We start from the raw sequence: 16,748 nt of genomic DNA, 5'->3' as shown, positions 1-16,748 counted from the left end.
TCTCTAGAACGAAGACTATTAGGGCAGACTAAAACAAATGCCCATATATACAGAGTACTGATATTATTAGTAGTTCTTGGTCAATGCATTCAAAGCATCTGGGTGTCTCAGGGGGTGGATAGGAATTAGTGTTCCCAGACGTAACCAGGATTTTAACTAAGACCAAAAAAAAAGACATCTGGTAATCACAGAGTTTGCTTCAGAAACTCAAATGGGGGGGGGCGGAGAAAGACCCTAAATAGTAAATTCTGAATGCTCCTCAAAACACACATTGACTGTGATAAAGAAACAGTTATTTTTGTACAACAAAAACATAGCTAGTAACAAAGGCTTCTCAGTCATCTAATAAAACCATAGCAGGTATTTTATGTAACGAAAAGGTTCCTATGACTTTGAATTAAATGCAGCTATATCACCTGTCTTGGGCCTTATATAACTCAGTATGACTAGCAGATGTGTTTATATGTGGGTTCTTCTTTTTTTTTCAACTATTTAAAATGTAAAGAAGTTACTAAACTTACAGCAATGTCACAGAAAGTTTCTGAACAACACACCATTCTCATTCTCAGTAACACTCATGAATATTTATAGATTCCCAGAAGATGGTTAATTCAATGCAGACTTGTAAAAATATGAATTTAGAAGAAATTGTACAACTATAACACGCAGAAAACGCATTGTGCTTATGTAGATATCAGTTTCCAAAGTAATGTTGAGTAGATGACAGGTCTAATTGAAAGAAGAAAGAAAACAAAAAAACATAAGACATCTTGGTGTGCATCTCCCCTCCCTCTAAAGGGGGGTATCCATTTAGCGACTTATCCAAGCGATTGCACGATAACGACATCGTTATCGTGCAATCGTTTCCAAATCGCGCATGCATCGGGCATGTTTTGGTCGGAAGCGACCAGCGATGCGCGTGCCCATGATCGCTTCCGACATCCGAACGTTCAGTCTAGGCACATCACTAGATATACAAACGAGAGCATGATTGCAATGTCGTAATCATGCTCTCGTTTCTATATCTCTAAGTGGATACCCGCCTTAAAAACTCACGTGGCACTTACTAAGCTTTTCATTTTCATTTCACATACCTGATTTTGCAGTTTTATTTTACACACAACTAAATAAGTCAGTTTTTTGCTTTTCAGGTAGAAAGAATATAGATTGTCCAAATTGTATGATATTTTAAAACGAATATTTAAAGTGCTCCTTTTTTTTATTTAAAATAACGATATTATTACAATATCACGTAAAAGCCTTGCTACGTAGGTATTATACACGTATGCCATTCTTCATAAAATCAGATATAAATGTGTACTCCTTATTAATCTTGTACTTTCTATTATTGTAAAAACGAATATCATGTGATCATGCAGTGGCAATGTGCCGAAAGCTGGCAGACTTCTCCTAGTAGGATGTTGTCAGTATTTATTGCAGCTGAGAAGATGATTCATTTCATGCAGCCACATAATGGGTGCAAAACTATTTCAGTAAGTATAAAAAATGTACTGATAGTTAGACTGATAGATATGTTAAACATTTGTAACATTATTTTTAAAAAAATCAGATGGTGCAATACCCGAGCTATATGACTGCAGTATTCTCTAATGCAGAGGTCTAATGTGACAATTCAATATTCTGAAATTATGTGTGCATATCACCTCCTGTGTTACTCCTCCACTTTTCATTCATCTGCAACTTATTAGCATGCTTACATTCACAGAATATATTAAGGTAGGTCTATGTCAGAGCTCTCAGTCATACACTGATGTAAGGGCTACTTTGCTGATTCTAAGAGAAGAAGGATTGCGACAGAGGGGTGTGCAATAAGTTTCCCGATGCACATAGAGTATTATATTTACAACTAAGTGAACATTACATTTTTTCTAAGTATTCGCCAGAGGAGTCTATGTAAAGTTGCATGGTCTAAAACCACTTGGTGAAACAGCTGGGCCAGTCCGAAGCAGGTATGTCTTATGCTGAATGAAGGTCTCTACTATGGCTTTCGGTGATTCAAAGCAAATCCTATGCATGTTGCGCTTGATTTGTGGGACCACGAAGAAGTTGCAGGGTCCAAATCTGGACTGTACAGCAGATGACCAAGCTCCTGGATGCTTTCAAGGGCCAGAAAACCCAATACTGTCCTGGACTTGTAGGCAGGTGCATTGTCGTGATGGGGAAGGGCACAACGAGCACGAGTTCTTGGATGGTGCCTGGAAATGGCTTCCAGCACTTGCGGCAGGCATTGGTTGGAGAACCAGTCCCCAGTGGAGTTGCGCTGCTGCATGAGTGGAACGGTAGCTACATGACCAGTCTTGGCCACAAAAACAGCCACCAGCTGCATGGCTATGCTGCACTCACTTTGGAACTTCTGTGGTGGCAACTTCCCACTGGCGTGCACTGCGCCCACTGTTGTTTGGTCTTGGGGTTGAGACAGGATTCATTGCCAGTGACGATCTCCAAGATCTGGCCAGCATGTTGCGGCACCAAGTCATCTGAGCCTCCTTATGCCCGTGAGTTAGCTGATGGGGCACCCAGCGTGCGAAACCTTGCTCAGGTCTAGCTTTTGTGGAGTTTCGAGAGGATGGATCCCAGTGAGATAACTATCTCCTTTTCTAACTTGGCCACAGACACCCTGGCATCCACCTCTACTATGGCCCGCACGGCAGCAATGTTATCCTTGGTGATGGCAGACATAGGTCACCGAACCGCTCCTAGTCTTCCAGGGAATGTCTCCGGCTCCGAAATTCTGCAGACCACTCAAACACAGTGTTTTGGTACGGTGCTTCCTCCCCAAAAGCATCTTGCTGTCGGTCAAAAGTCTCCTGCTGCTGCGTACCACTCTTGTAGTTGTAGAAGATCATGGCTCTCTAGTAGCCTCAGTTGAGGCTCATAACAAATTTGTGAAGGAAGTGAACAAGCCGACTTCTTCGGTGTGAAGTGCTGCTTATATATGGTTCTGTGCCCTGAAATTTCATGACTAAAGAAGTATACAGATTCAGACACAGATATACAAGTTAGCAAATTAATCAGTGTAGTCTCCTGGTTTTCTGTTTCGGGCAACAAAGATGCAAAAAAGAAAAGCTCAGTGTCGTCGCATCGGCACCAGGTGCGCCGAGAAGGGCTGTTTAACGTGACTGGAGCAATAGTGTATGTGGATACATCTGTAAACTCATTATTGTTTGAAGTATGAATAATCATAAAATTCATAATATTTGCAAGACATCAGCCTAGGAACAATACCGCATGATTTCTGACCATGCCTCACCAACAGTAAGTGCTCCTACTTCTAGAAACCTGCATTCTGATGTCATTTGGATCAACAACAGATCTTGAACAGCAATTTACCAGAAACCAAATTAATTAGTTCCTAACCACAAAGCAGACTGGAAAGCTGCAATGGTCAGCCCTAAATAAACAATAATATGAGATATGGTAAGAACTTACCCTTGTTATCTCTATTTCTACGAAGTCCATAGGGTTCCACAGGATACCTTGGGGTATAGGTGTGACGTCAGTCGCAGGGCACCAAAGAGTTAAGCTTTCAGCCTCCCAGGATGCACTAGGTCCCCCTCCTATACCCCGCCCCCGGGCCAAGGCACCTCAGTTAGTTACCAAGCCATAGGCCGGAGGAGGAGAAGGAAGAGAGAGAACAAAGATCTGGACACATACAAGAATCACATTCTCACCAGAGGGAGACGGAAAACCGGTGACCAGAGCAAAGCCCATCTGCAGCACAGGTGCGACAGGGCGGGAGTCCTGTGGAACCCTATGGACTTCGTAGAAATAGAGATAACAAGGGTAAGTTCTTACCATATCTCATATTTTCTACTTCAGGGTCCATAGGGTATCCACAGGATACCTTGGGGATGTCCCAAAGCAGTATCCTTTAAGGGTGGGGACGCTCCTGTGCAGAAAGGAGAATCCGCCGCCCGAAGGAAGCATCCTGAGAGGCGAAGGTGTCAAACCTGTAATACCTCACGAAGGTATGGACAGAAGACCACGTAGCAGCCTTGCAGATCTGAACTGCCGAGGCACCACGTCGAGCTGCCCACGAAGGACCCACAGACCTAGTGGAATGAGCCTTCAGAGAAGGAGGGACCGGTAGGCCTTCATGAAGATAAGCTTCAGAAATAGCCATACGGATCCAGGCTGCCAAAGTTTGCTTTGAAGCAGGCCAACCCTTTTTACAGAAGCCATAGAGGACAACAAAGCGTCCGACTTCCTAAACAAAGAAGTGCGGTCAACATAAGTCCTTAAGGCCCGCACAACATCCAAAGAGGCCTCACCCACGGAAAGACCCGGTGAGTTAAAGGCCGGAACAACTATTTCCTCGTTAACATGAAACTGGGAAACAACTTTGGGAAGAAACTCGGGCCGAGTGCGGAGCACTGCCCTGTTCCCATGAAAAACCAAGAAAGGGGGTCTACAAGAAAGAGCCCCTAACTCAGAAACACGTCTGGCTGAAGCAACGGCCAGAAGGAAAACAGTCTTAGCTGTTAGCCATTTAATATCCACTGAGCCCAGTGGTTCAAACGGCGGTCCTTGGAGAGCCCTCAGGACCACAGCCAAATCCCAAGGCGCCACAGGTGGAACAAAGGGCGGCTGAATACGGAGAACACCTTGCATAAAGGTGCGCACATCCGGGATTGTAGCAATCCTACGGTGAAACCAGACAGATAGGGCCGAAACCTGTACCTTCAAAGAAGCAAGGCGAAGCCCATGATCTAGTCCCGCTTGCAGGAAGGCGAGAATCCGAGACAGACGAAACTCCCGCGGTGCATAACCTCTCGGTCGACACCACTGGAAGAACGTATGCCACACGCGATGGTATATCCTCGCGGAAGACGGTTTCCGAGCTCGTAACATGGTACGCACCACAGAGCTGGAAAACCCCCAGGACCTCAGCATGGCCGTCTCAACAGCCACGCCGCCAAAGACAGCCGAGTCAGGTCCGGGTGAAGACAAGGACCCTGAGACAGAAGGTCCGGTCGTAGCGGCAACCGCAGAGGACTGTCCACGGACAGACCCTGAAGGTCTGAGAACCAGTGCCGTCTGGGCCACGCGGGAGCTATCAACAGGAGCGTCCCTCCTTCCTGTTTGAATTTCCGGATTACCCGTGGAAGAAGGGAGACCGGAGGGAACAGGTATGCGAACCTGAACGTCCACCGGACGGACAGAGCATCCACCAGAGACGCCCCTTCGTCTCTTGTGCGAGACCCGTACACCGGCAACTTGTTGTTGTGCCGGGACGCCATGAGGTCGATTTCTGGAAGACCCCACCTGTCCACCAGTAGTTGAAAAACGTCCGGGTGCAGGGACCATTCCCCTGGATGAACGTCCTGGCGACTTAGAAAGTCCGCCTCCCAATTTAGCACTCCCGGGATGAAGACCGCTGATATGGCCGGAAGATTACGCTCCGCCCAAACCAGGATCCAAGAGACCTCTACGAGAGCCGCCCGACTGCGAGTTCCTCCTTGCCTGTTTATGTAGGTCACGGTAGTAGCAATGTCCGACTGGACCTGCACCGGGTGACCCTGGAGAAACCGCTGTGCCTGCAGGAGAGCATTGAAGACCGCACGGAGTTCCAAGATATTTATTGGAAGCTCCGCTTCTGTCGGTGTCCACCTGCCCTGGAACAAGTGTGGACCCGAAACTGCTCCCCAGCCCCGAAGACTGGCGTCCGTTGTCAACAGGACCCAATTTGGAACCCAGAACGGACGTCCCTTGTTGAGGTGGGTCGTCTTTAACCACCACGCAAGGGACAGGCGAACCTCCGGGGTGAGCACAATCGTCTGGAACTTCAGAGACTGAGGCAGCCCGTTCCACTTGGACAGGATCAGGTGCTGCAGAGGTCTGGAGTGAAACTGGGCGTATTCCACCATGTCGAACACCGACACCATGGAGCCCAGTAACCTCATCGCCGAGTGTAAGGACACCCGGCGGCTGTGCAGACAACTGCGCACCCTTGACTGTAAAGCAGAGATCTTGTCCTCCGTCACGAAGATCCTTTGCTGTCCCGAGTCCAATAAGGCTCCAAGATGCAGAATCCTCCGAGACGGGATTAGAGTGGACTTCTGCCAGTTGATTAGCCAGCCGTGCCGTTGCAGCAGTGCAATGGTCAGGTCCAAGTGGTGTAACAGGAGCTCTGGAGATCCTGCCACCAATAACAGGTCGTCCAAGTACGGCAACATGCGGACTCCTTGCAGCCGCAGAGAAGCCGCCATGACCGCCATAGCGTCCTGTATGTCCAATGACACCATGTAGTCCCCAGGTTCCAGCGCCAGAATGATGGACCGTAGGGTCTCCATCCGAAACTTCGGGACCCGCAAAGACTTGTTGAGTGCTTTGAGGTTGAGAATCGGACGATATGACCCATTGGGTTTCTGTACCAAAAATAGATTTGAATAGAAACCCTGGCCCCTCTGGGAGAATGGAACAGGCACTATAACTCCAGCCTGGAGCATAGTGTGCAATACCTTCCGCAGCTCCGTAGCCTTGTTCCGGTCTGATGGTAGACCCGTGGTGAAGAATCGAGCCGGGGGTCTGTGCCGGAAGGAGAGGGCGTACCCGTGAGAGACCACCTCCAGAACCCAAGTGTCTGTCGTAGTGAACGACCAACACCGGGAGAACTGCAGCAGGCGGCCTCCCACCCTGGGATCCCCCAAGGGGAGACCCGGACCGTCAGGCCGCAGGCTTGTCATCTGGCTTGGGGGCCGGACGTCTGGTACTCCATGCCTGTTTCCGGGGCTTGACCGATTTCTTAGGGCCAGCCTGTCGAGGAAACGACTGTGGTTTGGGCCTGCCCTGGGCCCTAGATGACCGAAAGGACGATGGTCCAGAACCAGAAGGAGCAGCGGCCGACGGGAGACAAGCAGATTTGGCTGCCGCCAGCGTGGCCACAATCTTATCCAGATCCGGACCGAAGAGAACTTCTCCGGTAAACGGCAACGCTTCCAGACCTTTCTTGGATCTGCGTCCGCCTTCCAGGATCGCAGCCACAAGGTGCGACGAGCAGCTACCGCTGCTGAAGAAATTCTAGACACCAGAGTACTAATGTCTAGAGCCGCCTCGTTGATGTAGGTGGCCGAATCACGGAGATTGCCAATCAACTCCGCCTGTTCGGCCGGACAGTCGGATTCAAAAGAAGCCTCTAATGAATCCGCCCAGCGCTCCATCGCTCTGGCAACCGAGCAAATGGCCATAGCCGGCCGTGCTGCCCCCCCTGCAAGGGAATAAGCGGACTTCAGGCAGATTTCTACCTTGCGGTCCGTAGCATCCTTAAGGGAGGACATGGATGGCATCGGCAATGTGGCACTACGGACAAGACGGGTCACGTGAGAATCCACCTGTGGAGGGGATTCACACTTAGCAAAATAATTATCCGCGAACGGATAAGCCACCGCCAGGCGTCTCTGCGGCTGGTATCTTTTGCCAGGTTGTTTCCACGCCTCCTCTAAATGGTCCACCAACTGACCCGAAAGAGGAAAGACTGTGGCATCGCCCTTCACATCTTTGAAAAAGGCATACTTAGATTTAGCCGCTGGGGGAACTTCGTCCTCAATCACCAAGGCTGTGCGGACCGCCCGAATAAGTCCAGGAATATATACTTTGGACTTAGCATCAGCGTCCTTAGTATGGAAAGGTTCCTGATCGTAAGGATCCAGAATCTCCCCATCATCAGACGTCCCTTCGTCATCCTCATAAGGAGCGGACAGAGACGCCACCGGCCTTTTATGAGGCCGCATCACAGACTCCCCTTGCAACACATCCGACAAGTGCTGTACAGAACTCGTCAGGGAGTTAACCCACGCTGGCTCCTGAGAACCCGGGAGCGGGGAAATAGGGAGACTGTGGGGTACCACCAATTGTCGTGGGAACCCCTGCATGGGTGACGACACCACAGACTGCTGGGACAAACCCATCGGAGTAAACGCGGGCTGCGGAGCTAACTGGCCCACTAAAGCTGTTAACGCCTGAGCGAAACAAGCCCAGGGCGGCTCCTGTACCGGTGCTGTAACCGTAATAGGCCGCGCCATGGACAAACACTGCCGGCAAAGGCCCTCCGCGCTACCCTCCCCCTCCGCTAACGGTACTTTGCACGTGGTACACTGTAGCCGGAGGGGAAAATCACTTTCAGACATTATGGCACCACGTATGTGACCTCTCTCACCAATTAAGTATTAAATAGGCGAGAGACCACCCTGCAGCACCGCACCGCAAGGGCTTTAGCAGAAAGAACAGGGACAGTAATAAAGCTGACAGTTTAGAGAAGAAAAGTTACAGGCAGCGCTAGCACAGTCACATACAATGCAGAGAAATAACAATTCCTGCACTAACAGCGCTGATCACTCAACTACACAGACACAGGGCCTGGTAGGACACAGCGCTGCATACACAGACCTGAGCCACAGCGGAGGAGAGGTATGCGGGGGGACCCAGACCACGATGCTTCCTTCCAGACTTCCAGCAGCGTTCACCATGCGTTGCAGAGAAGATGGCCGCCGAGGAGCAGAGAGAAGCTGGCCTGGGGGAGGAGCGCTGACACAGGACCAGTCAGCACAGTGCAGAGAGGGCTGTGTGCAGCGGGGGAGGCGCCGGCTGTGAGACAGGGAAGGCGCGCTCCCCTGGCATGCATTTAACCCCTGGGACGCCGCAGCGCTACCGCTCTGCTGCGGTCCGCTGTCCCAGGGGGTAGTGGAAGCGCAGGTTGGTCGCCTGGCTCCACGCTGCAGCCAGTCCCCAGGGAGCCCCCTGCCTGGGGACTTAGGACCATGTGATCAGCGGGGACCCACCGCGGGACCCCGCTGCTTACCTCTGTCCCCCTTGAATCCGGCCATGGTCCGGAGCATCTGGGGTCACCGCTAGCTGTGACCCCAGACGCCCACCAGCATCCCCGGATCAGTACCGGCGTTCTGGTACCGGCGGGGTGTAGGGAAGACAGCATGGACGTCAGGACTGACTGTCCATGCTGTTCATCCAGATGTGCAGCCACAGCTGCATGAAGAAAAAGCTTCAGGGGCTCTTCTAGCCCCCACTCCAACAGGTGCACCCGACTCCGGCCGGGCACCAAACTAAACTGAGGTGCCTTGGCCCGGGGGCGGGGTATAGGAGGGGGACCTAGTGCATCCTGGGAGGCTGAAAGCTTAACTCTTTGGTGCCCTGCGACTGACGTCACACCTATACCCCAAGGTATCCTGTGGATACCCTATGGACCCTGAAGTAGAAACATAATTACATATGAACATGCTACTGTACCAAAGAGTATCACACAATGTAAAGCAAAATATACAAGCATCCGCCTGGTGCCAAGTTTCCCAATATCACCTAGAGAGAAATGGATAAAAGAGGAGAAAAAGTTTACCCCAGCTGCATGGAACTCATAGCATGTTAAGTTATCTAAGGCAAAGTTTTAATCAAGCAACAGGAAAAAAATCACAATAGAACAATATGCAGATCAAACAAAGTACTATAAGTGATCAACGAACCCCCTGGATTACACAGAACAAAGGATCGTCATACAGAAGGATAAACACATAATGAATAAAAAAGTATGTATGAGTGTGTATGTATGCTATAGATACAGTATACACTTCACCAAATCCAATAACGACGGTGCCGTGTCTTTAATAAACACAGAAAAAAGATCCAGTCCAAGAGATTCCACCAGGGGCTCAAGTATATGTGAGACCAGCACTCAGTCTTCAAAGTGATAACAACGTTTTAATCTCCACAAGAATCCATCATAGCAGCAGAAAGGACAGCAGAAAGCAATCTTAATTCAGCATATCATACAGTACTTTTTTCAAGCTCAGAGTTCACTGGGGTTTTAACATCATACCCAGCATCAATTCTTCATACACTTGCACATAGTCAAAGATTTTGTAGGAATATAGTCAGGTGTATGATTAACCAATCATACCAAACAGGTGATAATGATCATCATTTTCATATGTCACTAACTGAAACAGCTGTGTAGGAGGCTTAAAACTGGGTGAGGAACAGCCAAAATCTGCTACAATGGTAAGGTTGTGGAAGACAGTTTCATGTCACAGGTCATACACATTGCAAAACGGAGCACAGCAACAAGACAAAGGAGACTGGAGTTTCAAGATGTGCTGTTCGAACTCTTTTGAAGAAGCACAAAGAAACTGGCAACGTTGAGGACCGTATACACAGTGGTCGGCCAAGGAAACTTAGTGCATCAGATGAAAGAGACATCATGCTTACATTCCTTCGAAATCGGAAGTAGCCCAGCAGTGTCATCAGCTCAGAACTGTCAGAAACCAATGGGACCCAGGTATACCCATCTACCGTTCAGTGAAGTCTGGCCAGAAGTGGTCTTCATGGAAGAATAGCGGCCAAAAAGCCTTACCTTTGACGTGGAAACAAGGCCAAGCGACTCAACATTGCACGAAAACATAGGAACTGGGGTGCAGAAAAATAGCAGCAGGTGCTCTGGACCGATGAGTCAAAATTTTTAATGTTTGGCTGTAACAGAAGGCAGGGCTGGAGAACGGTACAATAATGAGTGTCTGCAGGCAACAGTGAAGCATGGTGGAGGTTCCTTGCAAGTTTGGGGCTGCATTTCAGCAAATGGAGTTGGGGATTTGGTCAGGATTAATGGTGTCCTCAATGCTGAGAAATATAGGCAGGTACTTATCCATCATGCAATACCATCAGGAAGCCATCCGATTGGCTCCAAATTTATTCTGCAGCAGGACAACGACCCAAAACATATAGCCAATGTCATTAAGAACTATCTTCAGTGTATAGAAGAACAAGGACTCCTGGAAGTGATTATATGTCCCGCACAGAGCACTGATCTCAACATCATCGAGTCTATCTCTGATTACATGAAGAGACAGAAGTATTTGAGCAGGCCCACATCCACATGAGATTTGTGGTTAGTTCTCCAAGACGTTTGGAACAACCTCCCTGCCGAGTTCCTTCAAAAACTGTGTACAAGTGTACCTAGAAGAATTGATGCTTTTTGGAAGGCGAAGGGTGGTCACACCAAATATTGATTTAATTTAGATTTCTCTTCTGTTCATTCACTTTGCATTTTATTAATTGATAAAAATAAACTATTACCACTTCCTGTTTTTAAAGCATTCTTACTTTGCATATATATAACAAATGCATCCCCAGCCTACTTACTATTGTAAGCTAATGCGAGTATCAGCATTAGGAAGGCCCGTCCACTGTTTTAACTTCTACACCCATCATCATTAGAATCTGGACTTGCACTCACACCATGCAGGGTGCAATATCCATCTTAAACAGGCATCCCATCTCCATCCACAAGTTGTAAACGAACGAGGAAGTTGGCTTACATGCCCACAGAAGACAGAAACAGATCAGTGCAAGTGCATGGGAGAGAGAAGGTAACAAAAGAGTCCAGCACTCATTTGAAATAATATACAAAATTTGCCCTGTTGCCATCCACGAGACAATGATCCCTGTATATAAGTAGAAGCAATGGCTGCACTCTGAGACAATAAAAAAAAATTGCCTATTAATCTGACGTGTCTAAACAATCTCTTTCTTCAGAGAACAAATATACAACAGAAACATGTACTCACCTGAAAACAGCCCCTGGTATGTGTACAGATCCAATCACCGTGGTGACATCTGGCAGTGCAGCGAAAGACACAGCAAGTGTGCCACGCGCTCACACTGACCCCATTCAGCCAGACATTGAGGCGTCGCCAGTGTGATAGGTCACCTGGTGTCTTTACCAAGGTGACCTACTAAACAATAACCCACGTGTATATATGAATGAAGTGAATATATGGTAATGAAAACTTGAAAACACAATGAATGCAAATACATATACATTGAAATATTCAAGCATGTTAAAGAAAACTATTAAATAATTAGTAATTACACAAACCTTCACTGGAAAAACGTCTATATCCCTCAAGATTTAGCTGAATACTGGCATCACCATCCTCTCTTGCTCTTCCTAGCAACATCCAGTTTTCCACACCACTTTGGTCGCTATCTGACGTTGAAAGCTCATCTTCCCCAACATGAACATCCTCTTCCTCTGAACTTCCCCTAATCACAACAACTTCCTGGACTACTCCACCTTTGTAACTTTTACTAGAGTTTAGAGATTTTGACCTCTGAACTCTGGACACTTTTTTTTTAGATGTAGATGTTTTGGGAGTGGACTGGTTCTCCGGTTGTCCTCCTATTCTCAATATTTTCCCTTTAATCTTGGAATAATACACACTGTCTTCATCCAAACTATCTGACAGTATAATAACTGCAGAGGAGTCTGAAGCCTTTATGTCATCACTGTCAGAAATGGCTATCACGCTAGTCTTCTTTCTGGAGTTGTTGTAGTTCAAATTGTGTATCCCTTGTGAAGCACCAACCACTGTCCCCTGACCATTTTCATCCAACTCTTCTATGTCGGCTTCATTGAGATTCTGGGAATAGTGCACCTGGCTATACAGGTAACATTCCACTTCACTGTCAATGCTCTCGTCACTTGAAGACTCTTCACGGTACAACTCATCTTCATATGCAGCCAGGTCCATCTCATCATTAAACATAGTGAGGTAATTTCTGCTGCAAGGAAAGCCAAACAAATATGAGTATAAATTAGCAACAATTGAATGCAACATATTAAAAAGGGTTCCATGATTGACTGTGCTACTAACAGCGAATAAAACACAATAGAAAGAAATTATTTATGTTAAATGAAGCCAAAAAATAAAAGATGTATTAAAACATCCAAGAAGCATCACTTTATTTGTGCAAAAGTACTAGTTGTACAGTTTCAGCCTTTAGCCGATTTGGAAACGCCATCATTGTCGGTACAGTGTATTCATATGTAAAAATTGCTATTGCCTAACCAGTTACAGATACTTAGAATTAACTCTGTAAAAAGAGGGTGTCTCTGCCTATGTAGGAGTTTTGATCTAACTGAAAATGGTGGAAATGGTAAATACAGTAATACTCAGTTTATATTTTAACTTTTTAATTTTTCTCCTAAAATACTTCTCAGGATTTTTCATTCATCCTGTTTAACATAAAAGCCTGATCTCTGCCATCTCAGGTGAAATATTCTTGAAACCAATTATTTGTATTTATTAACTCCAGCTTGTGTTGGGTGATTCCCTAAGTAGTCAATGTAATTACTGTAGCTGTGATGTGCCATACATAGCGCGATCCCTAGCTCACTGATGTGCTCTGCACTCATAGAGGTGTGCAGGAAAATCAATAGTAGTGGCTACCACAACGGGACATCAAGCCTAACTGAATTGACCCATAAGTGTCTAATTGTTGCCACTACTTAGGGCAGAGGTTCCTAAACTCAGCCATTACAGTCCAGGTTTTAAGGATATTAATATTTGAGCCCAGGTCACTTAATTAGCACCTCAGTCAATTTGATTTAACCATGTGGGCTCAAGTATTGATATCCTTAAGACCTGGACTGTAATGGCTGAGTTTGGGAACCTCTGACTTAGAGTAAGACTTCCCTTTAAAGGCTGTGTGCAGGGGGCCTTGGGAATATATGCCTAGTAATGATCATCTTAACACTCAAACTTAGGGCCCGATTCAGACCCGCTCACTAGGAACAGTTCGCATGCAGACTGACGATGTTTGCATTGTGCGCATGCATACGCATCGTAGTGCATGTGCGCGGACCAGTCCGAGCAATTGGGAAGCCTTTGCTCGCTGCGCACAGACAGCCTGGCAGAATGAGTGACAGGACAACATGTTTGTGGGTGGTGACAGGGGTTGCTCGCTGAAAAAGGTGGAGTGATGATGCGAACGTAGGCGTGCACGGGCGTCTTAACGCCGTTTCAGAGGCATGCATAATTAAGACGCAGCATCATAGTACACGTCACTTGGCTGATTTTTACACTGAAGCGCTAGCAGTGCTTGCGGCAGGCTATGGTCAACCACAAGTGCTGCGTATGCATCCAATGGTACTCGATGTTACCAATGGTTGCATACACTTCCTGGAGATGACATGCACAAGTGGGCGTCTTAAGACAGGCTGCTGGGTGTCTGCATACACAGCGCGATCGCACTCCAAGACATAGTGGGCGTGCTAATGCCTTACAGTGCGATCGTCTGCCTTGCTGTGGGCTTGCCGGATTTGCATATGCTGGCTGTGTGCGAACGCATCTAGTGAGCGGGTCTGAAATGAGCCCCTAGTTCATAGTAAAATTGGTGTGAGTTGGTCATCTGAACATGTATTGCAACATGTGCCTCTAACATTTAGTGTTTCTAATACAGAGTACAGCTTGTAGTACCTAGAAAAGCATAACCGTGTATTTGATAAGTTCAGCACATCAGCTTATTATATACATATACACTTCCCATTATACCCTATAAGTAGGCTTGCCATAATATCCCTTTAATCCGGGACACATATGAATTACATAGATTCTGTGACTGGCTAAATTCAAACTTGGATTTCAGATGGTTTTAATCATCCACGAAACCTGTGTAAATCATAGGTGTCCAGGATTAAAGAGATATTATGGCAAGCCTAATTATAGTGACATAAGAATTCACATTAGAGTTCCATGACCATAAAAAGCACAAGGCTTAAGGAAGTAAGCATTTATACTGGTCAGAAGCCTGAGGTGACTTCTACGATCTAGAGGGAAAGCTTATCAAGGAGGAAAAGTGGTTGTGATATCCATATCAGCCAATCAGATTCTGGCTATCCTTAATCTAGTACATTCTATAAAATTATACTTAGAAACTTATTGGTTAATACGGGCAGGCCACCAATGGTGCAACTCAGGCAGCAGTAGGCCGATGTGGAGGAACAACGTGGTCGCGGGCTAATGTTGTAGGTCAGCACATGTGTAGCACTCAGCCATCAATAGTTTAAAACCATTGATGGCCATCACTATCCTTATTCGAAGGGTTGATACACCTCCCTCCAGGGGCGTAGCTGCTGTGGGTGCAGGGGGTGTGGCTGCTATGGGGCCAGCTTCCTCTCTGTATCACGATGGGCCTCAGGGCTTGTCCGACCCCCCATTTGCATGCAGAGAGCAGGTGTCGCTCCCGGGTTGTCACTAGGTTGCTGCGGCTTCTGAATGCATACTTTCATAGTGCATACAGAGTGGCTCCAGAGTCCCTTGCGCTTGAGCTCACATCTGCTACGCTTAAAGTACTTAGAAGCAGTTCTGTACATGCACTATTCCTGGAAATCATCAGCAGTGGAGCCCGCCACAAAAGGTAAGTACTTGGCTTTGTGTGGCATACTGAGAGCACAATATGAATACTGGAAGGAGCACTGTATGCATAATATTTAATACTGGGGCATAATGTTCATACAGGGGCACTTTTGCATAATGGGGACACTCTGTGGAAAATTGTGGCAGGGCCCCGTAGAAATTTTGCTATGAGGGCCCCCCCCCCCATAGGTCTAGCTATGGTTGGCTGTATTTCCCCTTCGTGCTAGGGACATGGAAGTGACGTGAGTGAGGGGGGAAGTGCAGTTCCTGCCCACGAAGGCCAGCTAAAGAAGTACTTTGTCCCCACTTAAATAAGTTTGTTGTGTGCTCGGCACGCTTCGGCCACGGTGGCTCGCCACGCTTGCCACATGGTTATATTCCCCCTGTATGCCCACTTGGATGGCAGGGAATGACGCTGGACACTGACTGATAAAGTCAGGGTCCTCTCCGTGAAGGGGATTAAGACATTACAGTCTAACTATGCCCCTGTCTCCCCCAAGTCAATATATATTTTTTTTTATTTTAGCGGATCCATCTGAAATAAGACACCAGTAGGGTATATGGGAACAGAGCGAATACAGTAAGTTGTGTAGCTAGTTAGTGCACACTATTAATACCCCATGCACGTTGGCAGTAATACTGGAGTGGAAGTAACATCAGACTATGCTACTGCTGGCGGCATAGTACAGCCCGGTGTCCCTGTATTACGCCGCTGAGACAGGCAACAGGGCCAAAGGAGACTGTGTGTAACAAAGCGCAGCACCAACTTGTTACCTGACAGCTGATTGCGCCGGCTCCACATGGGCAGCAGCATTGAGGTAATCACAGGAAGTTCCCGCAGGAAGCAGAGCCGGACCCTGCTGCACGTGGGGACGGTGTAACTGCCAGCAGGTTCCCCAGGAAGCAGCACATTGGTTCCGCTCTGAAGGTGTGTGTGACTGTGTACTGCAGGCAGTAGACCAGTCGGAATTCGGATCCGTACTGCTGGGCTGGCTCTCCTGTTACATGCACATCCCGATATACATGTTACTGACACGTATAGTACATAGCCACAATATGATTCCCACTGAAAATGTCGCGAATTTTCAATATTACCCAACACTACACTGTCCCCTATTATGTATACAAGAGGGCTGCCCTCCCGCTGCCGCGATCGGAGCAGCTCGGAGCAATTAGACACTTATGGGTCAATTCAGTTAGGCTTGATGTCCCGTTGTGGTAGCCACTAGATGACTGATTTTCCTGCACATCTCTGTTATTATTACCAGTTATTTATATAGTGCACAGATATTCCGCAGCGATTTACAGAGAGAATATTTGGTCATTCACATCAGGCTCTGCCCCAGTGGAGCTTACACTCTATGGGCCTGATTCAGAGCCGGTCGTTCGCTCCGAGCGATGTTTGCACAACTGCGCATGTGTATTGGTTCTAATACGCATGCGCGAAACAGTCATTGCGGTCGGAAATTTTGTGCTCGCAAAATAGCGAATGCCTGCTATTTTGAGTGACAGGATGAGGCGTTTGTG

At 47.4% G+C, this 16,748-nt stretch overlaps 1 protein-coding gene across 3 annotated transcripts in view; it reads right to left on the bottom strand.

Annotated features, from left to right (window-relative positions):
• Positions 1 to 16,197, bottom strand: part of ZCCHC7 (zinc finger CCHC-type containing 7) — a 200,042-nt gene extending 183,845 nt beyond the window's left edge. The window contains exons 1-2 of one of the 3 annotated variants that reach the window (XM_088460051.1): positions 15,996 to 16,197; positions 11,900 to 12,585 (exon numbers count right to left, since the gene is read on the bottom strand). In XM_088460051.1, coding sequence (XP_088316177.1) covers positions 11,900 to 12,569 — 670 coding nt within the window. In that variant the 5' untranslated portion in view covers positions 12,570 to 12,585; positions 15,996 to 16,197. The remainder of the gene's footprint in view (positions 1 to 11,899; positions 12,586 to 15,995) is intronic. The other 2 variants (XM_088460049.1, XM_088460050.1) reach the window with 2 other exon arrangements.
• Positions 16,198 to 16,748: the final 551 nt, after the last annotated feature.

Source organism: Taudactylus pleione, unplaced genomic scaffold, assembly GCF_031769625.1.
Source record: "Taudactylus pleione unplaced genomic scaffold, aTauple2 ptg000967l, whole genome shotgun sequence".
Classification (NCBI taxonomy): domain Eukaryota; kingdom Metazoa; phylum Chordata; class Amphibia; order Anura; family Myobatrachidae; genus Taudactylus; species Taudactylus pleione.
This window is presented reverse-complemented; position numbering and strand designations above follow the sequence as displayed.